Source organism: Haemaphysalis longicornis, unplaced genomic scaffold (assembly GCF_048455015.1).
Source record: "Haemaphysalis longicornis isolate Haplotype H1 unplaced genomic scaffold, Haemaphysalis longicornis Haplotype H1 scaffold_7, whole genome shotgun sequence".
Taxonomy (NCBI): domain Eukaryota; kingdom Metazoa; phylum Arthropoda; class Arachnida; order Ixodida; family Ixodidae; genus Haemaphysalis; species Haemaphysalis longicornis.
In genome coordinates this window covers 31,503,210-31,530,499 of record NW_027526422.1, presented here as the reverse complement: position 1 = coordinate 31,530,499, position 27,290 = coordinate 31,503,210, and the positions used below count along the sequence as shown (strand labels likewise).

The window sequence follows — 27,290 nt, the reverse complement described above, 5'->3', positions numbered from 1 at the left end:
CACTATCTCGTTGCTGCTCTCTGTTCCTTACTCCCCTCGTTTCTATTTTTACCTTTGCTGGTTGGCGATATGACGGCCAACCTCCTGTGAAGGGATTACGATACCAAGCAAGGTCGCGGCTGTGCGTGCTGGGACGGTTCGTTGGCCCCGAAGAGCCTCGAACACGAAAATTCGTCTGCGCGATGGTGGCGACGGCGAGATGTCGAGTTCGGCTGGCAGTAGTTTCGTACGCATTGGCATACACGCTTGCGTGTTTATTCGGAACTTCAACCGTTTACTCCACCGTTCTTAGTGTCATAAAAGGAATGTGCAGTATGTTTAACGGGCATATAGTTCACTATGCAAACTGGTAAGCCCTGCCTAACTTGCGTTTGCTTTTGCCGGCCTCCGCCAATCGCAGAGCATTCTCGTGTGAGATCATAGGTTCTGTTGCGGGAAACGAGCTGGTGGGTCGCATGGTCATTCCCTTTTTTCCTAATTATGTAGCTTATTTGAGCGAAGTTTGTGTTAAAAGTGGTGTCAGTATGGTTCTAACGAGGCAATCTTTCGAATGAACCAAACTTGTGTTTTCTCTTCATGGCTCCTTTAGGTGTTTGTTAAATGCTTGTAATTTTATATTGTACCGACCACTAGCCTTTGCAGCTATCGGTCCAAACAGTTTTCTGTACATACTACCTACTTTGTGGAATAAAGTTTCTCATTAAAAAAAGGGTATGGATATTGATCAACATTTCTGCACAAAAAGTTGTCGAATTAAGAAAAGAAAGCATTCAGGAGACTTGAAGTAAGGCCTTCACAATATAAGCCAAAAACATCACAAAGCCACGAAGATTTATTTTTTTCTTTATTCCATGTTATTCAGATGACATCTCCTTCAGAAAACATATCTTCACAGCTAGGAATAAAAACATTGGTCACATTGGACCACTTACATATATTCCCTATTGGCATAACAATAACACGCACTTTTACATATGTACAATGAGGAAAAATGTGTACAATGTTTCTAGAAAAGTCTCGCGAGGCGACGAGTCAATGTAACTATTTGTACAATGTAACAAAAATACCGTGTTCTTGCACCCATGATTTTACAGGCAGTGTTGTCGAATATACTTCAAAATGGTTTTAATCCGTGGAGCAATGGCGGTACACGTTTAACTCGGCGCAAAGCATCCTGGCCTTTGCGATTTATATAGGAAATCCGAAATAGCGGGAAATGAAAAATTGACATAATGATGTCATTATGACGTGTTGTTCCAGTAACAGTAGCTAAATATTCTAAGAAGAAACGGACTTAGAAGATTTGAACACTCTTGATCAGCTTCTTTGAAAATGGGCTTGGTCGGTGTGGAGAGAGAGGTCCAGTGACCCATGACGGTAGCCACTGGGGTAAAAGACACCTGTATAAACAAGCGTAAAAAAAGAGCAGTGTGGTCCCGAAATAAGATGAAACGAGAGACTATCTGACGGACGTACAGGTGTCTTTGACTGAGGCCACCTGCCGGAACTGGCAAAAGAAGTTGCCTCTCCGCTGGGGTTCGTAGCTTTCATGCCAAATAAAGGTCGTGAAGATTCGATGAAGCTTATAAGTATTGGTGCGCTCACATGCAATTGCCTGCATCACGTACCATATCAAACATAAGGGTCCATAATTACACATTGCCCATACGAAAGTTCACGCGTGGGGCACCATTGATTTCCAAACGTAGAGAAGAATTCTAGCATCTTTGCCCACATGCTCTTTTGTTTCCATACAGTACAAAAGAATACTGCAAGAAATGCGGTGGAAAATCGGCAATCTTTCACGCATAATGTGGGTGCCGCATGACATCAATTGCAGGGCGTTTCGTAGCCTAAAGCTGTAGTGAGAGAAATTAAATTGAAAAACCCCTGGTTTGGTTAGGTTAGGTTAGGTTAAATTTGGGTTAGGTTGAGTTTAGATGAGGTTAGTTGACGTTATGTTACGCTCAGATAGCCTTTTTAGGCAGCTGATGCCGCAGGACGACCTGCACACAGACTCTCCCCACCATGTGGCTCCCTCCGAACTACATTGGAAACACATCCCTCGTTGATGCTCAGGAGGCAGCCCTGGCCGGCTTACCTTAAGACCCCCGATTGAGAAGGCGAGAACAGGAGCCGCGGATTCGAGCTCTGCACATAGGGACCAATAGTTCCTCTATTTCTTCCTCTCTTCCTTTCCCCCAGATGCTCTCAAATAAACTCCACTGACTGACTTGCGTTTAGATCAGGTACTAGGGCAATCCCCCGCATAGACACGTGCAGTTCCTTCAGGCCATCAAGGAAACGCTTTGAGTGTGCACGCCAGGGCTTGCACGTTACGCGATCGCGCGAGGCTCCGAGGTCTTGGCCAGATATCGCTCCTTCGAGAGAACAAATCCGCGTCATGGAGGTGCACTTCACGGCCGTGGTCTCGCTCTTCTGCTCTTTCATCGTCGTGGCCACCGTGGCTGTGTGGTCTGGTCGCCAGGTGGATGTCTTCAGGGACGACTCCGAGGTATCGCGCACCAAGGAGCGGCGACGCAGGCGGTCAATTCAAAAACGCTTCCTTCGAAGGCTCGTAGCGGTCGATAAGGATGTGTCGTTGGGCCTCAGCGTCGCTTCCATGACCGGAGAGTCTGCCAGCGGACGTATTTTAGATGCAGAGCATCTGATTCACTCGCCTTGTCCCTCTGGCGTCGTCGTCGTCGTCGTCGTCGTCGTCGGCGTTGTCCACCCCTCCCCCATTCTCCTTGCCGCGCCAACTGCGCTCTCCGCCGCTCACCCCCTCTCCTCTCCGATAGCGAACACTCTCTCGCGAGGGGCATTGGATTGGATTGGCTTGGATTGGATTTGGATTGGATTAAAGTGGATTGTGTTGCGTCATATCCGCGGCACGTTGCGTCATAGCCGCGGCAGACGCGCTGGGGCCGGCGCATGTGCAGTACTCTCCCTTCCGCGGTTCCCTTTCCTTCGGGCGCGCTGCGCATATAACCGGTGTGCCGTTCTCCGGCGAAGCAACATCCACGCTTGGATCAAACAGCTAGAGTCCACGCCGCTTTACAAGTACGCCAACGTCGTCATCGACTGGGACCGGCTTACGCAGTCCCCTCAACGTTATGCGCGCTATAAAACGCGGTGCCTTCGCCGCTCCGCCTATGCGTCGCATCTACACAGGGGTTCCCGCGAGGGGAGGTGGGAGTTTTTTTTGTCGTTAATCTCTACAGTAGTATGGTGTTCGGCGTTTTCACTTTAGCTTGGCTTTGGTCAAATTCAGTTGTTTAAACTTCACAGTAACAGCTGTAGAAAGAGGTTCGGAGTTATATTGGGCCTGCGTCTTCCCAGGGGGAGGATGTAGAAAAAGTGGTAGACGAATAAAGAGAAGGAAGAAGCAGCAGCTTCTCGGAACGATCGGCGGCATCCTGTCTCACCTGTCTTACCTGACCTTTTACAATTGCTTAGGGGGGAGCCTCAATAGGAAGCCATCACACTTAGTATTTTCCACCGACAATGGGTCTCCTGACTCTGCCCTGGAAACACGGGCCTAATTTTCATGGGTTTCGCGAATAATCGACAGTCGGGAACATTGCACAAATGACAAATTGGGCGCTCCACGATGCTTGTCTATAAACGCGCTATAAACTATAAACGCGCCGCAGGGATCATTAAGCATTCTCGGCATGTTCAATTAATGACATTGGTTTTGCATATTGGCTTTGACTTGTACACAGTGAGCCCCTTCGAAGTAGGCTTTACTAAAATGCGCGAAATAATTGCTGGCAAGGCATTGTCTCCCGGGGCAATAAAAACAATTTTGTATTAAAAAATCCTGCACCACTCCGTCTAACAACAATGATGGTTGAACGCCAAGCTTTCTGGTGAGAGATTGTCTTTTGAATTTGTACTTTGCCTCGCAGACGATGTCTACTTTGACTCGTTGAGCTTTGACTTTGACTCGCACGCAGTTTGGACTTCACAGCGTCTTTGACTTCGATCCTTCGCCATTTAATTTCGCACAAAGAAACCTTCGCGTTCAACCATCATCGTCGTTAGACAGAGGGATGCACGACTTTCCTGCAATTTTGCACGTCCATGCTCGCCTCTTCAAATCAAAACTGCTTCGACAGCGTCGGAAGGGCACAATAAGATAAACGTCGGCTTCATAACGCGAGGGATCCAGGTTGAATTCCGGCCACAAGAAGCGTTTTTTTGTCTTCACTCCACCCACGATCATCATCATCGTCAGCAAAGTTGGCCTTTCTGCATGTGGGTTTTGCGGTGCGCACGTACGCCATCAGCGACAAATAGAAAGCTTCGCTTTAAAATAAGATGGCTTTGGGGTGTTTTAATTCGATTCTTTATGTGTTCTGTGATGTGATGCGGGTGCTAGGACCACGAGCGAAATGTGCAGGCATGGAAGCTTAAGAATACTAGGGGGCTGTAGGCGGCGCGTTCTTTGCCGAGAGGATGCGAACGGCGAACGCGGGGATCATGCTGGACCCGTTCCAAGAGCTAGCACTGCGACGCTGGATGGGCCTGCTGCTCTGTCTGCCGGCCGCGTGCGGCGAGCTCTTCTGGACGGCCGCCATGTTGGCCGCACTGGGTGAGTGGAGAACGTCGTCTGCACGTAGCTCCATTCGGTGGGAGAATTCGCTGTCTCTGACTTTGTCAACTACGAAAGACGAATAAATGCGCGCGATGGGAACGGGACAGCAGCTCTGTTCGCAAAGAATCTATTTTGCTTTAATGGCCCCTCTAACGGCACCCACACGGCTATGTACGCACATCTACCAATTCACAGATACGTTTATTGCGACTCTACATTGCGATAAAGAACCCTGCTTGATGTTTGTGACCAGGGTAAATTTGCCGGAAGATGGTAAATGCAAAGTTGATCCCAGCGTCAGCCGCAGTACCGTATTCCCGAAGATGAAAGGCAGCACGTAGATGGTCATCAGGAATTCAAGGCATTCGGTGAAACCGTGTTCTCAGCCTGTTCTTTCGGGCTCTTTCGTGGTGGTTGTCGCATTATTAACCAGTCCGCCTGCGCTAAACCAAAAACACGCGGAGCATTTCCTTGCAACATCCGCGCTATGCTGATGTAACAGCAACGGACGCCAAGAGAGCAGCAAGAACGGGCTTGTGTTTACTTTAAATTAACGGGAAAATCACACACTCGGTCTCCATCGGTCCTCGCAAGGGGTGCCCGGCATTTTATTCTGCGGTTGTTAGTGGTTGTGCACTGTCCTTTGGTACGGTCGAATAAGGAAAGTTACAGCAGATGAAAGACTGGTAACTATCCTAACTTTGACAAACTATCTTAATTTTGCATGCACAGCATTTTGTGCCCATCAACCCTGTGTGTGCTCGTGCCTGATGACAATTATAAGTAATCCGATCGTAAACCACGTGTGTATAATAACAGGGACGATCTCCTATATCGCATCTAGGCTTGTATCGGCCATGCTGACCACAGCCGACACGAAATAATGCCCATTTGGGGAAAAAAGTATGGAAATAGGTCTAGGTGATGCGTTGTTGTATCCTTGATCGTTAGCAACTCGGAACAGCCCTGTCTGCCTCGCGAACTTGAGATGAATCCGCCAAACGCGGACGCCTTGCTGCCGCTTCAAAATCCCGAAACTAATTTTGTCGCACGCCGTTCGCAAAACGAATCCGCGCACCGTGCCAAGCATGCCTTTGCGCAGTTCCACAGGCTCGGTGGTCCTTTTTGCGCCCTGACCGGCGGCATTGGGTGCTTGCTGCTCCTTCCGTTGATAACATGGTCTTCTTTTTCCGCCTACTCGGCCGTGCATTCTCTCAACCCACCACTTCACACTAAGAATAAACGCTGCCAAATGGTTCCCAGACGCGCAAACATGCTTGTACGCCGTCTGCAGTGATACGGACGTTGATCTACTGCAGTGATCTACTCTGCAGAAACGCAAATGCAGTGCCACCGCAGCCAATGTCGCTGGCGGCTGTGCTTGGGGTCACCCCTCTCGGCACACGCTGTGTCGTTTTGTATTCTTCAATCACTATATGTCCGCGGCTTGACGGGGAAAATATTTGCAGACATATTTCACCTGTTGCTAACACGATAACAAATTTAGAATCCTTCTACCACCAGTGCCAGGATAGCTGACCAACGAAGCCTTATTGATGGATACCAATATTGAGTTATGTATGATGACTTACTATATTGAACGAACAAGGACACATGAACAGAACTTCTTTGGAATATAATTCTAAATTCGGGATAGTTACGATAAAGCTAGTGGTGCAACCGTTGTTACGAATCGGCCAGCGCCGCAGTACTTCCCCGCATCACTCCTCGGCTGTGCGGCGAAGCCACTGTGCGCCTTTGAAAACACGCGCCACCATGTCAGTGACAAGTTGCGACAAGCCGCGTCAGACGCTTTGCTCTCGGCGCATTTCAAAACTTCGGCGGCTGGCGGCGAGGCTCGTCTCCACGCTCTTCAAGGACACAGAGGCCCCGTCGATCGCAACGGAGTCCTCCTCTCTCCCCTCTCTCGGACTCAACGTGCGCGGAGGCTACCGACGACTAACGAACACTGGAAAGAGCGTTGTGTGTGTCTGTGACGTTCGTGGCGTGTTGCCGCTTGTTGCGTTTGACCGTTATCGCTTGTGGGTATAAATAGGGCGTTGTAACTCATTCCTGTTAGAGCAGCGAATCGATGTTGTCGCTCTGCTCGAGTCCTGTATTGTAACCTCGCCCGTCGGGGCGTTGTTCTTTGGCTTCGGCTCACCTCTCGCTATGAAGTAAACAGTGACGTTAGCCTACGGCTTCTGGACTTCTTCACGGCTGCAACAGCGGCTGGCCGCTCGCATCATACACGCTACCACTCGTATGTCTGAAACCACGGAGATCGGATCGGGTGCCCCCGCCCGGTCGCAACACCGTCTTCTGTAACCACACTCCTTCCGTAGACGACCATGCATTGACATCATACGGGAATTCGGTAATGTTTACAACTTTACTCTGAAGTAATTACGGCAAGTAGATGAAACTCAAGTCTCGGTATGTTTTTTTTTTTCAAGTTACTTACATTCTATTGAGAGTTACACAGCATTTTGCGCTAGCTTTGTTGAGAGCGAGAGCGATTCTTGGTCGACGCGACCGGGTAGACGCACGTACTTTAGGTCAGAACCTAGCGTAGGGCGGCTTAGCTGTGAGAGCGGCTCACTCACATAGTGGGCTCACTGGTCTGAGCAGGCACCAGCGACAGAAGAGCGGCAGACGTCGCCATCACCGACCCTCGTTCGGCGATCGAGGGATAGTATGCAGCCGCCTTTTTCTTGGAGATAGATAGAAACTTTATTTTTCATGGGATGGTGGGGACGAATCAGCCGCCTCGGTCCAGGCAGCTGCTGAGGGCCCTTATGATGTGGGCCGCCAGTTCCCGTTGCTCTTGGAGACTCGCCGCAACAGCCAGCCACTCTCCGGTGTAATTGTGTGATTGGGTAAGGTTGTAAGGACACTCCCACAGAATGTGGTCCTGCGAAGGGGAAATAAGGCAGTGAGGACAGAGAGGGCTGTCTGGCGTGCTTCGGAATAGATGGAGCCGAGTGGGTGTGTGCACTGTATACGTTTGCGCCGGTCGAATGGCTACTTGCTCACGACGGGAAAGCCCGGAGTGGAAGGGAGGGAACGTGCGGCGTATGCTTAGAATGTCTGCTAAGGTAGGGAGCGGAGGGGGAGGACAAGGATTTGTGTCGCGAGCGTCGACAGGGCCCCGGAGGAGAGCTTCGCGGGCAAGCTGATGAGCGCGTTCGTTGCCTAGAACGCCTGCGTGAGCTGGGATCCAGTGCACGTGAAAAGGCCCTTCAACGTTGTTGAAGGAGTACTGACACGAAATTTTTATGTTACGTTTTTTTCGCTGCTATGCGTGCCTACCAGCCCACTAATCATAGAATGGCAGATTAGACGGTCGAGCGCAGCGTAAACATTCATTTACGGCGTCGTTTATTCGTGCCAGTTTCGGTTTCGACTGAAAAACGCCGAGCGGCCGCCATGACAGCATGTATAACATGACGTCACCATTCTTGCCGTATCGCTGCCTCTCTGGAAGCGCGCGCGAGCGAGCGCACGCGCGCGCCCAGACCGGCCGAGGTTTTCGCCGTCCCCACAGGCCCGGGCAGCATGACGTCAGTCCCAAAACCATGACGTGTACACACGCCCGAGCAGCGCGCGCCAACCACAGCCAGCGCGTCGGCTTCGTCACGGGAGCCAAAACGTCGCCAGTTTGGGGCACGTAGCAGATGATGTCACGTCGGCCCGCTCTGGGCTTTCTCGTGCGGGCGAAGATTAAAATGGATTTTAAATATGTTTCGCTGAACGGTTGCTGTTGAAACTTGCTGGGAGATATCTCCTGATAAAAAGGAAGCGTTTTACATAGTTATCTCAGCTTTGAAATTTCGTGTCAGTACTCCTTTGAAGAGGGACAGTTAGGAGGGGAAAGCGACACCCTGAGCCAGGTGGTAAGTAAGCGGTACGAATAAGGCGGCGTTTGGAACTGCGTTCTTTTTCCATGTGGCGGGGGATGGGTGCAACGGTCATATGTTGGAATATTTTGCTGTCTAGATGAGTCTTTTGAGGCCGGGGGGGGGGGGGGGGACGGGACGGGTATCCTAATCTGCGTAAGATATAACAACCTGTTGCAGTTTCGGAGAGCCGTTGATGTTGGTGGCTGCGATGAATGTCAATTATGTCAGAAACCGTCGGGAGAACACAAAGTTTCGCAAGTCGGGTGGTGCTAGTGGTGATCGGAAGACCCAGAGATATATTTGTCGCTTTGCAGATAAGAGCGTCAAGCTTCTCTTCCAAAATGCGCGCTAGGACGACGTACGGGGCCTGATAGCGAATGCGGGAGATGATAAGAGCATCGCGAAGCTGAAGATGGTCCTGTTCTTCGGGTCCCCTGGAGAGTGTAGTGACACGGTGCATCATGTTAAGGATGGGTTTGGCCTGACGGAGAATGTGTTGTACGGCCGAACCTCCTCGACCATCTGATTGCATGTGAAGGTTTTCGTGGGTGAATGCTGTTGTCGTGATGATGGAGAACTTGAGGTAGGTTCCTATGACGGGAGTGCACAAGGAGCAATGAAATTTTCTCAGCCAAGCAAGCTAGTCCGATAATGTGAGCTGCTTGATCAACAGCTCTGAGGGCGGCTTGAAGGGTGTTTTGAATGAATCCCGGATTGCCGCGATTGATCCAGATAGTAATATCATCGGCATACAGAGAGTACTGAATTTCAAGGAAAGATTCTAGAGCGTGGTGGATACGGTGCATGGCGAGGTTAAATAATGTAGGAGAGAGGACCGCTCCGTGAGGAATGCCTCTCTGCGAATAAGGTAGCGCGTGAAGCCTGTGGTCACCAATTTCTATGGTCAGGTACGAAATTGAAGAAAGTCTCGGATGTAACTGTGCATATTCGAGCCGAAATTTGTATCTGCTAGTTCTGAGAGCATAGCGTCGTGATCCACATAGTCAGATGCTTTGATAAGGTCAATGGCGAGGATGGCTTTTAGCTGGGCTGAGCTGGCAGACTGAAGGATATCCTTGTATGTATATGTGAAGCAGTGTGTCTTGGGTAGATAGCTGTGAGCGATATCCAATCATATAATGAGGGAGTGCTTGGGTATCCTCTAGGTGTAGCTGGAGGCGATGGAGGGCCATGCGCTCCATAACTTCGCCGTCGTGAGAGGTCAGTGTTATGGGACAGAGATTAGGCAGTCTAGAGGTTTGCCGGGCTTCAGGATGAAGATCATGTGGTCTTTCTTCCACAAGTTACAGAGTGGTATTTGTCCTGTCCAGACGAGGTTGATGGCATGTAAGAGATGGTGTTGGTCAGCATCTGACATATTCCGAAGCAGGGCGGTAGTTACCGAGTCGGGACCAGGAGATTTGCTGCCTCTGCACATACGGATGGCAATGCGAAGCTCAGCCAAGGTGAGTTACTCATCGAGTTCGGGGTTTGGAGAGCCATGATATTCAGATTGCCGAGGTTGACACGAAGAAGTGATATAAAGTTCGTAGTGTCTAGAGTGCCGTCCGACGGCACTCTAGCTGATCGCTGCAGACATGGCTAGAGTGCCGTACGATGACACTAGAATATATAAGACTAGGCAAGGTCCGGCCAAAGCGTCTGAAGGTTTAGTGTAGAGGATCCGTCTTAGCTTCGTAATCCCGCGACAGAGGTTCGATACAGGCTCCGCGTCGGTTTTTCATCTTTAAATTGAACTATAATTTTTGACTTAGGTTAGATTTAGTGTTCTAAATGATTCCTTTGTGTGCGTTAGGTCATGTCATGTTATGTTTAGGTTATAAGTTGTGTACCTTTACGTTATATAGAGCGATGTAGGGCCAGACGCGGTAATTTTGATATAAAATGCCGGTGGACGTCGATATAGTGGAATGCTTATAATACCGTCGGACGGCACTCTAGACACGGCCTATAAAGTTTCTTCATGGTGGCCAGTAGAGTGGTTGGGTCTTCGTGTTGACTGGTGAGGAGGTTGATCTTTTAGGAGAGATGACAGACGACGTTGCGGCAAGCTAGAAATATCGGAGGGTGGTGCCGCATGCAGAAATGATGATGATGATGATGCCTTCAAAGTTGTTGGCACGTACCCACAAGGGGGGGGGGATGGCTAGGGCTAGCTCGCGTGTTGAAATTCGTGAGGGCCTCAAAATACTAATTGGCTGGCAAAGGGGACCACGCGAAGGCGCGTGCCTACCGCAATTCTTTCTAATCGCCTACTGCGCAGTTTGTCAGTCTCGCTAAGACCTTGCTGATAACATCGTAAAACAATCGAATAATCCCCTGCTCCCAGAAAGGCCAAAGCCAAGAGCTGCAGTTAATTTAAAATTTTGAGGTTTCAGGTTGGTCAGTTGATCTGTTTTTCAATTGCGTGAGGAGTGGCAGATGGTGCACGCACCATGCGGGAGATTGCCCTAAACACCGGTATATAACGCTAGTTAGATTGCAACATTCCTTGTGAAAAGAAACTTGTGCTCCGGTAATCTGAGCAGATATCTGAGCAGATTTCAATGCTTTTTGCACTTAGTCTCCCGCCTCATCCGGAGGGCAAATCCGGGGTAAAGTTGTGAAGGAGAGGCGCTGTGACTTCTTTTCTTTTTTCTTTCTTTTTTCCGGCAAATCCGGGGTAAAGTTGTGAAGGAGAGGCGCTGTGACTTCTTTTCTTTTTCTTTCTTTTTTCCGGCGTCAGGAATACGCCACAGTACGTAATTTTAAAAAAAGAACATGCAGAACTTACGCAGTCATAACGACCGACGAAAATCATGATCTTCATCATCCTGTGGGGTCCACTGCTGCACACATTCATGTCTCTCCTAAGTTCCCTTCATCGTTCCTGTCTTGCGATGCCCTAGTCAGTTTGATGCGTCTGGATTTTCAAATTTCACTTTTACATTATCATTTATAACTGGACACATGACACCTGGAGAAAGTGAGACAGAAACGTAGTCCAATTTTGTCTCTTTAAAATACATGTACACGCCGACAAGGCTTTTGCCGCTATGCGAGCATTGAATACTGGGAAAATAACATGTACCCTGCCCCATTCGTTTTGTAACTCCCTTAAGTGATCACAGTTTTTAATTTTTGGTGACTCAGTTAAAGGGGTATGCGGCATTTTCGACGCCACGAGCACACGTAAAGCCGCCAAGGTAGTATATATCGCGTGGCCACTGCATTAAGGCGAAGAAGAAGTTGATTTCAACCGACTGCCTTCGTAAACGGCGTTGCTACGTCTGATCGGAGCAAAGCCACTTTGCTCAACGCTTTTACTTTTGGTAAGTTTTCCCGCCATGTTTGTCTTTGCTTTATGTCGAACATTTGCTGCATCATTTAAAAAAATGTGCTGGACCAGTTGTAGATGTCCATGCGTCTAGAAAGTTCGGATATGGATTTAAGAAACTATTATGCAGGTATTACTCAAAATAACTGCCTCTGTAAATCGTTACCGGAAAATGTGATGTACAGTGACGTCAGGAGGCAGGCAGAGCCCTGTCTGGCGTTCCCTCCCGTGCTTGCGCAGCAGAAAGTAACGTCGGTTAATGAGTACTCCTGAAATGTCTGTGATATCATCGTTGACAGGCAGCATACAATTTGGACTTTATTGCAAGATCGTGGCTGTTGGCAAGGTACCCACAAGAGTATAAAAGATAAAACCCAGCCATGCATTCGATAAGATTGCAACGCACACACTCTGAAAGCCTGCCCGGAGGCGGCTGCGGCCGAGGAACGAGAAGGCGTGCCTTATTTCGAGCAGCGCACCCAGTGGTGCATCCGGCCAGAAAGCAGTACCACCAGCAGCCTCCGTAAAACCAAGGAAAGAGACAAAGAAACTTTAGTAAATTTTCAAGGATTTTTTTTTTCAGTTCATACCCAGTGACGTCCATCTTTCTGCTGTGTATTGGTTTCGTTCTTTTTTAATAAGTATATTTCGCGTATGCTTTTACTTTCACACTGTTTAGTTGTAACTTTCACGGCCAATCTCCAGGGGTACGTGCTTCGTGATTCCAGCTGCAGCATTAATGCATGGTCGTCTTTGTCCTTTCGGCCGACGTGAGCAGAAGATGAAGAAGGCGCGCGCCAAAGGAACATCACCATCATCATCACCACCATCACTTGCGAGGCTGCGGCGCAGGTCGGAGCGGTCAGAAAGGCCGCGTTTGGGGCGGCGACGGCCCCGATGGGTCGGCGAGTTGGCGAAGGCGACGCCGTGCCTTGACCACCCGCGCAGCGACCGAAGGCGCCCAGGCTCCGTCCCCATCATGGCCGCTTTGGCGGACGCCGAGCGCCGCGAGAGCCTGCGGCTCTATGTTCCCGCGGGCCTCGAAAGGGAGCGGACGCCATACGTGAGTTCTCTTCTTTGTGCGCCCATTCACGGCGGCTTAAGCTAGTCTGCAAGCAGCAATAATCTAATGTAGTGTCTGATCTACAGGTAGGCGCTGGAGGCACAGCAGGGAATTTCTCCCGGCAGTCACCTGTGATTGGCTAAGCAAGCCACCCGGAACATTATCGGAGCAAATAGTCCGCTGCGAGAACGTTGGGTTAGTTTAGCTTGCCATAAGTTAGGTTACGTCAGGCTAGGTTGACTAAAGAAGGCCTGTCTGGGATGTTCCGTGAGAATAACAAAATTTATTTTCAAGGGATATGTCACGTGGTATTGTAAGCCAATGAGAGGCGAGTGTAGGCGGAATGTCGACCGGGTGTGCTCCCAGCTGCGACCCAATTTGTAATTGTAGCTGTAATGGTGGCTGATTATATTATATTATACCATCAGTAAGGTCTGGAAGCTGGGAAAGCTGCTACACGATCGAGTACAAATTCAGTGCAATAAACAAGACACAAAGGAATGCTGCCTGCCTTTAGAGTGTCTTGTTTATTGCGCTGAATATATGCTACGATTATACCGTCAGCCAGTAGAATTACATCTGGGGATCTTATGACGTGCACCAAATCGTGCCCTGTCGGCCTCGTGATTCTTACTGGTGGCAGGCATATGGCTTTTTGTTTTTGCCCATGATTTGGGCCCCTTCCTTCTCCCCATTTTATTAATGCTGTAAAGTACACATTTGTTTTTCGTTGACGCGACAAATATACCTCTGTCCACCGTCAGCGCTTGTGTTGTGTGTTCCATTTGTCCTCGGTATTCGCGCTGCTTTTCTAACCAGTCAAGAACCAACTAGCGCGAAGCCATACATTGTTGCAATGTAGTATCTGGGGCTACGGTTTTGGTTTCGATGTCGGTGGTTCTACCACCAGAGGGCTAACCCGAGGATAAATATGTGACGTCATTCTGAATAAAGCTCTCTTTTGGCTTGACTCTGCAACCCGAGCGCACGTCTGTCCGCTTCGCCATTCATGGGAGTTCCTTAAAATGTTCATTAAAGGGGTCGTGGAGAGATTTTCAAAAAAATGTGTTGTGTGGGCACTTATAACCGCGGAACCTTGATAACCAATCAATTCATAACCTCGTTGCCCGATATCGGCAAATAGGAAACCAAATGCTGTTGAGGCTTTCCTCCTCAACTCATGAAGTGACGTTTCAGTGAGTCAGTAAGCAGCCAATCACAGTGCACCCTCGTCTGCACAACATGTCGGCATAGAGCGGGCTTGCAAAGGGTCAGATAAAGCTACAACATCTGAGCCATGATGAAACTCGCCCTGCAACTGAACGGGACATGTCTGATCTCTGATAAGACTTATCAACATTGTCGAACTTTCAGCCAACAACGCGGGCAAGTGGCGCAGGCAGAAGTAACCACGTTTAAAGTAAACTAGGTATTCGTAAACTGTTTACACTGTTTTGCACGAGTCTAAACTGTCGTTCTGCTTGTCGATATTTTTGCACAAGTTTGCCGACATCTGTCTCACGTAGCCTGTAATGTGAGTTGCGCGAACGTGAAACACTTGACCTGACGAGATAAATGACCGAAAGCTTAAAATGAAAATTTACTACATAAACACATTTATGTAGCGAAAATAACTAGCGAGAATAATAATAACCAATCGCAAAATAACTAAGCGCAGGAATAACTAGCGAGAAGCAGGGATGCAGAGCCGAGTCGCCGAGTCCCACCATCACGCAGTTCGATTGCTTTCCTGTTTCCTCCAATAAACAATGCTGTTAACCCTGTTTCGTTGATTTTCGCTCCCCTTTGGCTTACTGCAGAAGCGTTCAACAGTAAGTCGGCGGTTAAAGCTCTGGGTTGATTAGAATTTATGAAAACACATCAGAGTGCTGGGTTGCAAATGCGAAGCGGCTTTCCGCCGCCCGGACTTCTCACGTCGATAGTGTAGTGGATAAAGTGTCCGACTCAATGCAGGCTGCCCGTAACGTTGGGCTGGCCCGGCGGCCGCAAGTTTGAATCGGACACGGGACACTTTTCTTTTTTTGTTTGAACGGTTTTGTGCCATTTCATACAAAAAAGGTAAGATTCCGAGAGTATTCGGCAAAAGAACGTTAAATTTAACAGGGAAACTGGCCACAAACCGTACAAACAGCCAGTAGGTGTGAGTTCTGCTACATGGTTGCCAGACAACTGAAGCGGTAGCGACACCGCTCACGTTGATAGAAAACTGTTTTTAGCAACGAATAAAATATGAATATTTTTAAAATATTTGGTTTGCAGCAGTGCAGAACAATATACACAAAGGACGTTGAACGCGTTTAACTCTCGAATGTCCTCGACGTGACGTCACTGGTATTTGTGCTGCCGACCGACAATGCGCGCATGGTCGCTTGCGATGCGCCTCAAAACGAGAATTTCAAAGGCACCTCCTAATTCCAGAAGCAATGAATCGGGAAAATATTTGGGATTTATGTTCTTAAAAAGTCGCCCAAGCCGTCAAAATTAAGCCAAGACAAATGCATTTTCTCTTCACGACCCCTTTAAATGGTTGTCAGAAAGAGCTTTCTTTTGTTCACGGTTTCAATTTTGTGCTGAATTGGAGTGCAGCAAAGCAGCAAGGTGTGCTTCTCCGTTCCAACGTTCTTCTTGCTTTTCTGAATATCAAGTGATTTTTAAGGAAATTATGGCATGACAAGCAAAGCATGTTCGCTGATGAGAAATAGACTTACACGGAGGCTTGCTGCAACAGGGAAAGTTTACGTGGGAAGTGGAAGAGTTGATAAAATATCCATCTGCCATCCGCAGCTAAACGACGACTCCCTGAAATCCCTCGCTGTGGTCCAGCTGAAGGATAAGGACTACCTGCTGCCCACGGCCGTCCTCTCCGAACACAGCCCCGTCATCAGGGACGCCATCTTTGGCCAGAGGGGCGACACCGTACCCAGGGCAAGCGCCATTATGTTGAGCGACAGCTCGGTTTTGTTGCCGAGAGCGCGCAGTGAAGGAGCAGACAACTGCACCGCCAGACAGAGCACAGACGCAGACGCTCAACGCAGTTGAATTTGTAGGCGCGAACGCGCAGTGAACTTGCAGGCAGCCAGCGCCTCCTAGTGTCATTTTCGAACGGCCCACCTCCCTCTTGGCCCCCCTCCCCTTGAAACGAATAAGCGATTAGGCGCTTCTACTGTGCATCCATACGAGGCGCTGGCTTGGCCTTGGCTCAATTTAAAGGGCAGATTGACGATACAAGGAACGAGGCTTTTTCTTATTTTTTACCGGGAGTAATAGAGCTTTCGCTCTAAAAACGATTGAGCGAAGGGTGATAAAGTATGAACAAAGATGCGGGGATCACATCCGCCACTATGAAGGCCAGAATATGAGGTCACGTTGATTCTGGGAGTGTTTCCCAGCTTGTCGATAAAAGAAGGGCGCGAGTGTGGAATTTAAGTGAAGAAATGCGGGGTGGAGGAGACCAGTTGGTCGCAAAAGAGAAGCTGGTTCGCTTCGGTCATAGGTCGCGGTTTAAGTTTGCAGAATGTATGCGGTCATAGATCTGAGCGAAAAATGAGGACTGGGGGACGACGGTGGTGCGATTTCGGCGATCACCGGATTGCTATGTCCGCTGTTTGTGAGGTGCTATGGGTCCTTCTTTCCCTGGCGTTGGAAAGAAGAACGCATTGCTGGGAGGGGGGGGGGGGGGGGGTTGATAACGGTGTTTGTGGTGCGGCTGGCTCGCTCATCAACAGCGGCCTTTGTATTCGCTGCTGTTTGGGTGGCAATGCTGTCGCGACATATTGAGTTCTCGTATCACCCCCAGAGTATTCGTGACGTGATGCTTGCATCGGGCATCCGCTTATAGAGAACCTTGTTCGTTTTACCTCGGAGACGCGCGAGGGCTCCACATATGCTGGGTTTGCGTGGAAATGAATGCGCTTCAGAATCGGCCTGAGCTTGTGGTGTTGCAGCTGTGTCGACCGTGCATCAAGGCGCATAGCTATAGTCGACGTGGCATTTTAAAAGGTCTGCAGAGTTATTCGCTTTATGTGTTGAACCGTAGTATTGGGCTTCGTAATGGCCCCCTGTTCTCGGTTAGAGCGAATTTTGAAATTCCGCTATAGTGATGATGCTGCTGTGTCACAGGAAAAGCCAAGTTTGTTGTGTAGTTGTTGGCGCACGGCCGTTTCCAACTGTTGGTTATCGATTTTCGTTAAGTTTAGAGCGGCAGGCGTGTATGCATGAGAACAAGGGTTCGGCCCTGTATTGAGGAATAATGTGTCGCTTCAGCCTCCGGACAACCCTTTAACTCCACTTCACTATCTCGACACTGATGTAAATAACACGCGACACATTATGAAGGGAAGACCATGGAGCCGAGCCAGTTTCGCTCACGAATTGCCCTCATTTCTCGCTCCTCCTAACCTTCCTCCACTCGGACGGAAGTAGGCACGGTTGGGGTGGGTACTTCGGTACCGTACGCACGTAACGGCATAATTTGCTGAGATCAGGCATTGAGTACACAAGATCTCGATATATCCTCGCGCATATCTTAAGCGAATTTCTTCAGTGCGGGTCTGTGGTCTAACAATGCGTAATTAAAACGCTGTTTCGACAACGCAGATCCAGATCAAGGGGATCGATGACAAAACGTTCGACGTCATCGCCCAGTACATGCTCACGAAGGAGGCGAAAGTCAACGCGCAGAACGTCATCGACGTCTACCACGCCGCCTACAGCCTCAAAATCAAGCCACTCGAGGTCATCTGCTGGAATGTGAGCCTGAACTCCACGTTTCGAAATTAATGTACCGTTCGCGCGTTTTTAAATTTAACTCCCCGTGAAGGGCGCTCGTTTTTGTATACATTTTTAAAATCGGGCTTTCGTACTTCACGTCACAATAAACAGACGACGTGTGGTACGACTCGCATGCAGAAAGTGTTCCAGAAAGATCCCTCGGAACGGAGTCTCCCAGCCTGGGTCGCCGCCAAACGCCTGAACATGCCCAACGAAGAACAGCAGCTCTACCGCTACATCACGCACAACTTCGACGAGATCTCTACGACTGACAGCTTCCTCGAACTGGACCCAAATCAGCTCAAAGAAATCTTGCAGGCTGACGTCGTCAAGGCCGACAAGTATGTCTTGTAGTGGCACGCATTAACGTTTGTTCTCCCTTTCTCGTACACTGCTGTCGTTGTGTGCTTTCGTATGGCAGTGCGCTCAAAGTGTTGGGAGGGGAATAGTTAACACGTTCTTGCCAGTAGTGAGCGACTCGTAAAATTGTCCTACAAATGAAAGGGATATAAAGCTCAGTGACACCTTTGCCGTTTCCTTAAAATTAAAGATAACACCTGAATTGTCACGTTAACTTTTAGGCGAGCTTCTATCAAAAGATAATACCTTGAGATACATTGGAAGTATGAGACTGGAAGCGTTTGAGCATTAAAACTCAAGTCGACGCATCCATGCCTTTTCCCTAAACATGTGCATTTCCACGCACTCCTTCCTCCCATAAGGCAGTGCGTAATCTTTTTCATTCCCAAACACTGAGAATTTTCAATTTACAAACCGTTTCTGCCCTTCCATGGTTGCTGTATGCCACGTAATCCCCCAAAACGATGGTACAATGAGACCACGGCTCAACGCCTTGACGTCTGTCCATCGGCAAGGGCAAATGACCATCCCCAAGTAACCCCGAAGGAGGTGCAGAGAGGAAACCAGCATCTTCATGGCTATACAACTCTTCTCTTCCGCACCTCCCCTCAGTTAGGCAGACCCTGGCTCTTACAGAACATTTCTCTGGCTGTACCGTTCATGGTTCATACCGACTTCAGCAGTAGACCAAGATCTGTGGTAAAACGGCTAGACCCTAAGCAGGCCGTATAGACGTGCCTTGCTGTTCAAAACTTTTCCCAGTGTATTTTACGGGTTGACGCGAATCAAGTCTACCTGCTTAGGTATATCGTAATTTTGCACAAGTACCCCAACTTCCACAAATACCCCAACTTGGGGCGTATATACAGTGTTCAGTGGAAAGCTGGTCTTGCAGAAGTATGCCCTGAGGTCTTAAACGGGGTAACGCTCAAGACACACAGGGCAGCAGTGTTCCGCCCTTTTAATGCGTACGTATTCTTCGACAAGTACCGAAGCAAAACTTGTCCGTAACCCGAGAAGTTTAACGCTTGTATCTCCATAAAAGTTCCCAATTGGGGAAGTTAATTATTAAGGCATTTGAGGGACAAAGAAAGCACCACAGCACTTAGAAAATACACAACCCAGAATGGAACATGCTTCCGATTCCCGGGAAGTACTGCTTCGGTTTTGTTTTCTTGTTTTTGTGTTTGGCACTGTTTGCGTAAAAGCCGACCTTAATCTTTTAAACAATATGCTTAAGAATTGAAAGCGTTGCGTAAACTACTGACACGGTTTATCTTCTGTTACTGCCAGTTTATACTTGCTCAACCATTGCCTGCCACAATCTTTTGTGTCAGTAAACATAAAATATTGCAAACTCTTTGGTGATTCTCAAACCGTATACATGGGATGCAGCGAGCTGTCACTCTATAAGGCGCTGATGCGCTGGATTCACCACGACTGCAAGGCGCGCCAGAAGTACGCACGGACGTTGGTCGAGGCCATCCGCTTCCAGAACATGACGCCCGAGCAAGTGCAAGACTTCAAGGACTTCCCGATCTGCCCCGAAGTCAAGAAGTGCTTTGACATCAGCGACCGTATACCGCAGCTGTGAGTCGGTGTCCTATCATGTGTCCTGGGCGCATAATTTTGACGACTTTCGCGGCCCGGTTCCTGCATACGGTTCCCCCTCCAGCAAGACGCACCTTAGAAGTTATAGTCAGACATATCCGCCCCGAGCTACCCGTGAATGCCTTAATTATACAGGCACACGTGAACTATTTTTTATCCGTGCGTTCTTCACCTTTATGGCGGACGTCAGCTATACCGCTCATTTAACATTTGCTTAAAAAGCTGCTCTCCGAAATTTTTCTAGACAGTGTTTGTTAAAACGAGATGATTTCTGAATTTTAGGCATTGACAATAGCTGCTGCCTTTTACGCCAAGAACATTAGGATCCCGAATTATAGACCGGTCTTAGAAACTATGAAAATTACACTCAAAGAAGTAACCGTAGTTCATGTAAAGTAGGTACAAAATTAAATGTTGGGGCAGAAAAATTAATGTCAAACAGCTATGCTATGAAGCAGCCCTGCAACAAAGTTACCAGAAAATAAGCTGGGCCGAAACTCCCTGCTAGGAATTGCAAACCGTGCGTCTGAGGCTTGTTATTGTGGAAGTTATAATGGTTTTTTCCGCAAGGAAAAACCGTGGAGCAAGAAAAGCGCGGGTGGTGTACCACTTCCCCACGTCTTTCAGTGGTGATCCTCGCGGCACGAAAGGGTCACCTTAATATCAATCGGCGATGAAGACAAGTTCATAACTCTTCCTCAACTGTGAAACCGAGGAAATGCAGACAAAGTGCAAGCGTGCTTCCTTTGGTTCTGCGGAATGACTGAACCGGCACTGAAATGATATGGAGGTACAGGCGGAACCGAACGGAACCGGCCGCCTAAACGTGTGTGCGCGCTTGTGGCTGACAGACCGGAGCCTGCTAGTCACGCGCGAAATAAAACAATACCATTTAAATCATTCTTTTCCATGTTAGTAAGTCCTTTAAAAGCATCTGGAGGAAAATGACGACAAATATTTCAACCAGAGAACATGCATACTCGTCTTAGTAGTAAGCAACAGACGCTGGGCTCATCGTACCACATCGCGTTGTTGTCCTGACAATGCTCTTCCCCCTTCATGCAGGGCCGAAATCAAGCCCGACAAGGCCAGAGAATACGCACCGGCGAAAGAGGTAAGAAAGAGGAAGCCAAAGTCATGGGCAGATGGAAGTTTCTGAGTGACGCTGTGGGGCTTTAACCATTTTAATCGGGTAATGCATTCAAATGTACTCCTGCTGCGTCTAAACGCAAGCCCACCTCGTGGAACATAGGGAGCAACGTCGTCAAAACGTTCTGGACACCGGCGTCGTTCTGATGGGGTGCAGGTTGGAGGAATCCTTGCAGAACTTCTCCGGTGCCAGAATAAAAAAACAAGCAGCTGTAATATTAATCATGTGGCAGGGCCACCAACAGCAGATCTTCTGCTGGCGGCCGTGGCTGCGCGAAACACCCGGGACGGGGTGGGTTTACAAAGAGGTCAAAGCGAGACAGAGCACAATAATTAACAAACACTAGTGCGTAGAAATTATGTGATTCGATTCGGAGCCCCAAATCTGGCAGAAATCTCTTAAATTTTAAAGCGTCAAATTAGGCCGCCTTCCGACATAAAAAAGACAGCCATCGTTGTTACTTTCACCGCATCAAAAGCCAATCAAAACTTGTATAAATGTAAGCTTATTCACAAACTTAGTAAAACGTACCGGTTCTCCACTGTGGTGCGACTTCAAAGCACTATATTTTCCAAAGCGTGAACAGTGCTCAATACATTTGTTTTCTAAGCCCTGCTGTAGGCCGCAGGGCCAGTTGAGCCAGGAGAAACAGTCACGTGTGCATGGAAATGAAATAAAAAGAACGACACGCTGCGAGAACAGCAGAAATAAGGAACACTATAGCTTTCAACTGTACATCATGACATGCATAAGTTTTCCCTCGGAAACCGAGGAAATGTTGGTAATTACTGGCATAAGAAAAAGCCTGCTATATTTTTTGAATGAGAACTCACTTGTACAGATAAAACCAAGAGTTTAAGTTGCTATTAATCGGGAAAAGTGCTTACTGTTTTTTTTTTTGACGCGTGAATGCAGACAGTAGCGCTACCCGAGTTTGGTGAAGCAACCAGGCCTGTAGCATCGGTCGAACCAGCAGCGGCAGTTGCTCCAGAGCCACGACCCGTACTGTCACCACCTAAGACCGACGTGCCAGCTGTCCAGACACCGCCGCAAGTGGCCGCTGTAGCCTCACCGCTGCCTCAAAAGCCAAAGCCTTCGGAACCTGTCGTCCTCAGCATCGAGCAGCAGAAATCAATCCTGCCACCGCCGGAACCAGAGATAAAGAAAGAATTGAAGGGGGAAGAGAAAGAAAATGATGCGTCGAAGGACAAAGGAGTGACCGGGGGAAAGCCAATCAAGGAGACAAGCGAGAAAGAAATAGCGGCGGAAGAAAAGAAAGAAGTGGAAATCGGCCTTGGTTCGGAGGCAACAGCCAAGGTCGATCAAAAGACTGAAGAGGTCGAGAAGCAGGAACCACGCGAAAAGAAGGCCGACTCTCTGGGCAAGCCAGACGCTAGGGGTGACAATGTCCTGACGAACCAGAAGGACACCTCGGATGAGAAGCACAAAGACAAGTTGAAGACGCGCACTCTTAGAGCAGCGACCTCTGAAATTCTGACGGCTTCTACCGCGGCAGCCACCCAGACCGAACCAACTTCTGCCGCCACCGTCCCGCTACCCACTGTTGAGGGTGCCCCTGGAAAAGACAAAAAGAAAAAGAAAGATAAAGATAAGAAGAGGAGGGATAAGAAAGAAAAGGGTAAAGACAAAAAGAGCAAGGGAAAGTCCGGAAAGCCCCCGAAGAAGAGGAGTTTCTGTCCTTGGTTTGGAAGCAGAAAAGGTAGCAAGCAATATAAGAACAAGGCTAAGGGTGGAGGCAAAAGCAAGGAGGGTGCGTCCAAAGATGCCATTAGACGCAACGAGGGCAAACCGGTGGATGCTAGCAAAGACAGGAAGCTTAAAAAGGAGGGCAAGAAAGGTTCCTCTAGGGAGGGAAGCAGCAGGTCCAGGAGTAAAGAAAAAGTTGAGAGGAACAAGGGGGGCAACGAAAAAGCGGTCAAAGGAGGTAAACAGAAGGCCAAACAGAGCAGCAAGGACAAATTGAGTAAGGAGCGGGTCGGTAAGCAGAACAGCAAAGATAAGAATGGCGGCAAGGACAAGCTGAGCAGCAAGGAAAAGAGGACCAAGGACAAGCATAGCAAGCACAAACACAGCAAGGAGAAGGTAAGCAAAGAAAAGTCGAGTAGCAGAGATAAGAATCATGCCGGGAGCAAGTCTGACTCCTTTGGAGCCGGAAGTGGGGGCATCGGTAAGGAGTGGGATGCACTCCTCCCTGCCAAAAAGAGGAAGGATACCGCTTCTGTGGACATGCCCGGAGGCGACAGTGGTGGCGGAGGTCTCAAGAGCGGCGCTAAACGTACCACCTCGCCGTCCAGCCCCCGCAAGAGCTCTTCCAAGAAGACGCACTCCAGCTCGACTCATAAGGCGTCGGGAAAGACGTCAAAGTCGTCCACACTCCCCAGGCGCAGGCCTGATAAAGGGACAACTGCATTGGCCTCTGGCTTCACAGAGATACTCAGCGCCGGAGGAGGAGGCTGCGCTCACCACCGGATGCGCAGTGCCAACCGGCTCCCTTTAGGGTCTCGCCGCTCGGATTTGTCCTTGGTGGGCAGCAAGTCTATGCTCCTCACAGTGCGTGAGAGGCGGAGCCGGCGTTTGTCGAAGGCGCCCCACCGAGCGCTGACGGCCACGTCGCACACGTTCGACTTGACCGTCGGAGTTCTCGAGCAGATCGCGGCCGACCGGCAGATGGACAATGCAGTACTGGGAGGCCTTGCCGCGGACTCCAAGGACGTAACCCGAGAGGGTAAGTGGTCAAGCAGTCACTTCCGGTGAGAAAAGCGGGAGCTGTGGTGACAGCTGGTAGGACCCAAAATTGAACTTCCTTCTATAACCACCAAGGCGTATTCCAAATTTTATGGACGATGACTTAAAAGAAAATGCCGTCCGCGAAATCGCTAATTTAGATACAAACTTTTGTTTATGTGTTGTTCCTTCCTTGCATAAGTGGAGAACTGGAAGTTAACAAAAATGGCAACCGCGTCGGTGTTTCTCAAACGGAGCGCTGGCAAAAATAAGAACGCGGCAACGGGATCCTGCCTAGCTGCGGCACGTCAGAAAAATTGGCCGCGTATCTGCTCCTTTCGTTGCAAATGTCGTCAAAAGACGATAGTCTTTGTAGACATTTGCCAAGGAAATGCCCCCCTTTGCTTTCCCGCTCACCTCTCATGCTGTTCCTGTACCGTCGCGCTCATTCCAAGGTAAACACACTCAAGGTTGTCACGAGGCGATTTGAATTTACCGCGTTCCACTGCTACAGGCCGGGTTCCTCGATGCCAGCGCTGCAGTACGGCGGAGACGCGAGTGAATGGAGGCGGCAGACTAGAATGTTTATAGAGCCGCATGGAACCTAGCTAGTGGAACCTTTCGTTGCTGTTGGCGCGTGATTTTTCATATGCCGCCAGGAGGCGGCGGTTTTCTGCAGTAGATGTAGAATATTATTTGCTATCGAAAAACCAAGCATCCATGAATCCCTTGTGTACTAATTTCCTGTCTTATATTTGCGTAATGTCTTGTTCTTGTTCAACAAAGTTGACAAGTATGAACATATAAACCGGGCTTAGACGTTTACATCTGGCTGTGAATATATGACTGTTGCGCAATATCAATTTTACTTTGTCCGGGTGGCTAAATCGAGTCAGACAGACGGACAGACAGACAGACAGACATACAGACAGACATACAGACAGACCAAGATTTTTGGGTTTAAGTAGCCCAAGAAAGTCTATCGTCTTTAATAGCCCTTAGGATAGACAGGTGCGCACAGCGGCATTTCACTACATAGACAACCGTGTACGGACCCCGAAAGGGGCGGTTGCTGAAATGTGGTTCTAGTGTACGCATTAGCCATGCGTTACCACATAAGCAAAGCATCTCGTTCATTATTAAAACTAAAAAAGGAACGCTTCAGTTGTACGCTCTTATTTCAAACAAGCCTTTAATTCCGAAAACAAGACGTTGAATTCCAACATAAAGTATTCTGTGTCAGCGCCTACGTAAGTGTCAGCCTTTTCGGTCCCTCGGCCAACTTGTATTTCGCTACCCTTCTGGGTGGCAGCAGAGCGAACAACACCCCGATCTGCTCTATGGAGATTTACTGCACTGCGTTGATTTTACCCTCCATTCCTGCCTACGGTGCAAACGTTGCCCACGGCACGTTGCGGTCACGGATGTAGGCCTACAAAAGCTCCCCAGACGCATCAAATCATCTCTTCGTAACAGTGAGAAAAAATTTGGGCGATCTCTCACTGTGAGGAATTTACCCCAAGCGCAGCGCAGAATGTCTATAAAATGTTCCTCAAAAACGTGATTACTATCGGCCGCCAAGCAGAATACCTAACATTGCGCAAGACCAACAGTCTGCTGTGCTTTTTTTGGCGTTATACGTCACCACACCGGGTATGTCGAGCGGAAGAAAGCTGCAGGGAGATACTTCTGTACACTACGTGCGTGAGTACACAAACAGCTTTAGCTGGCAGCAGACGCACACCGTGGTCTGTGATAAAACTAGCCGCAATTACTGGATCAAAGCGCGATGGCATAGTGCTTTTTGAAGCTCATACCCCTCACTAAGGCAAATGGTATTCGGGGAACTTAAAACTTTCTCCTGCCAGGCTTTATACACGGTACGAACGTGCGGAGTTAAACATATATCCGCAACTTTTGCCCTTATCTACGCACTTGCAGCTCCGCCTCGTTTGTAGGCGAACGTTTATATATAATAAGCACTGAGAATCCATCCCGACCGTTCTATTGAACACGCCTGCTAAGCAACGCGTAATTATATGCTACTGATCAGTCATTTCGCTTCTGCTGCAGGTGAAGAAGTGTCCATCTTCGGAGACCAGTTGGCGGATGACGTCGCCACAGAGATTCACAAAGCCTGCCGTCACAACCGGCTACTGATCGCTGGGAAGCAATGCTGCCGTTGCCCATGCGTCTAAGCCAGCCTGCGCCGTCAGTTTACGCGAGCACACCTACAAACGCTAGCCCGCCCCCTAACACGCACGTTGGGTGCATGCAGTATTGAATATCTCGAAGAAATCTTGCAATTAAGGGGTTTAATTAAAATTTTATCGATTTTCACACGAGAGCGTTTGACTCCCGGATACACAAAAGTTTCGCTGACGTCATTACCGTCACGGAAGTGACGCCAGTACCATGAAGCAAGAGGCTTATAAAGGGTTGCACCCCTGATCACAGGGGCTCCTTTTGGGGAGGCAACCTTTAGTACTAAGGAGTACGTTATACTTAGGGTTATTCGTTTTCGGGTTTCATATTTTAACACGAAAGTGTTTTGTGCCAGGTACCCCCAAGATTTCACTGCCGTCATATCCGTCACGGTAATGACGCCAGGGCACATTTGCCGAAGTGACCCACCAGCAGGACGTCGCTCACCAAGCACACCCACAAGGCAGACGCCAACCCGCAAATCATGCTCACGTGCAGACTTCGCTGCACATTTCGCTTTCGTGTTTTACTGATTCCTATGACAGAGGAATCAACCACGGTTTTTTTTCGACTGGGTGTCTCGAGTGAGCTGGCAGGCACCCTTCGCAATGGCCGTTCAAATTGGATCGCAAGCTGTTGCAGCACTGCAAGTGTTTCAAGTTTCAGCACTGAAATCTGGCAGCTGCATGTTTAATGCAAGAGTCTTGCGCAAACTATGATCCTGCTCTTCATCCAGCGCGCAGTGCCGATGCCCTTTGCGCGCAAGATACGCCGGTTACAGCCATCTTTTGTGCATTGCGAGAAAGTTTCATGTTCGGCGTTGAAGCCAGGCATTTTCATCTTGGGACAAGCGGGAACCAGGCTGCTGCGCGGTCTCTCGAGGTCTTTGAATCACTGTTGCGCCCGTTGCGAGAAGCGGTACAAACTGGTTCCAGCAAAGGCGTGTTCGAGCAAGCCTTCTTTTGCGACCGTACGGTGGACTCCACCCTTTCCACCTTCTCTTCGGCACAGGACGCACCGGTGGCGGTAGTAAAACATTTCAAGTAAAAGAGGTTCGCATTAGAAAGCGTCAGAAGCCCTCAGTCCCCTGCGTTGGCTGCGGTTTTGCGTGCCCGGTCCACCAACGGTCGCTGGTTCTAGAGTCCGAACTGCACATCGCGGCCACCCACTGCTCGAGGGTGGGGGTGCGAATAATGGGGGCTGCAGGTGTGTTTTAGCAGGCGCACGTGGTGTGGTACAGTGTTGGATGTTCGCTGCAGTGTGGGTATGTTGGTGTCTATGTTGTGGGGTGTATGGTATGCAGGAAGCTAAGGTGGGGGCATGTGTTGTAGTCTGTAGTTGCCGCCAGCCTGCAGCCTCCTCTCGGACAAGCTGCTGGTGCATATGTGTGTAGGCCCGTCTGGCAAGGCGGGGGTGTTGTATTGATTGATTGTAGGGTTTAACGCGCCGATGCAACGCAGGCGATGAGGTGAGCCGTAGTGGAGGGCTCCGGATTAATTTGACCACCTGGGGATCTTCAACGA

General features: G+C 49.1%; 1 protein-coding gene across 1 annotated transcript; it reads left to right on the top strand.

Annotated features, from left to right (window-relative positions):
* The first annotated feature begins 12,821 nt into the window (after positions 1-12,821).
* LOC144146230 (uncharacterized) lies at positions 12,822-25,809 on the top strand. Its single transcript, XM_077678194.1, has 8 exons — positions 12,822-12,905; positions 15,711-15,851; positions 17,523-17,675; positions 17,835-18,037; positions 19,452-19,646; positions 20,733-20,781; positions 21,733-23,563; positions 25,636-25,809. Exons 1-8 carry the CDS (start codon positions 12,822-12,824, stop codon positions 25,758-25,760), a joined length of 2,781 nt encoding a protein of 926 aa, XP_077534320.1. The 3' UTR covers positions 25,761-25,809.
* The last annotated feature ends 1,481 nt before the right edge of the window (positions 25,810-27,290 follow it).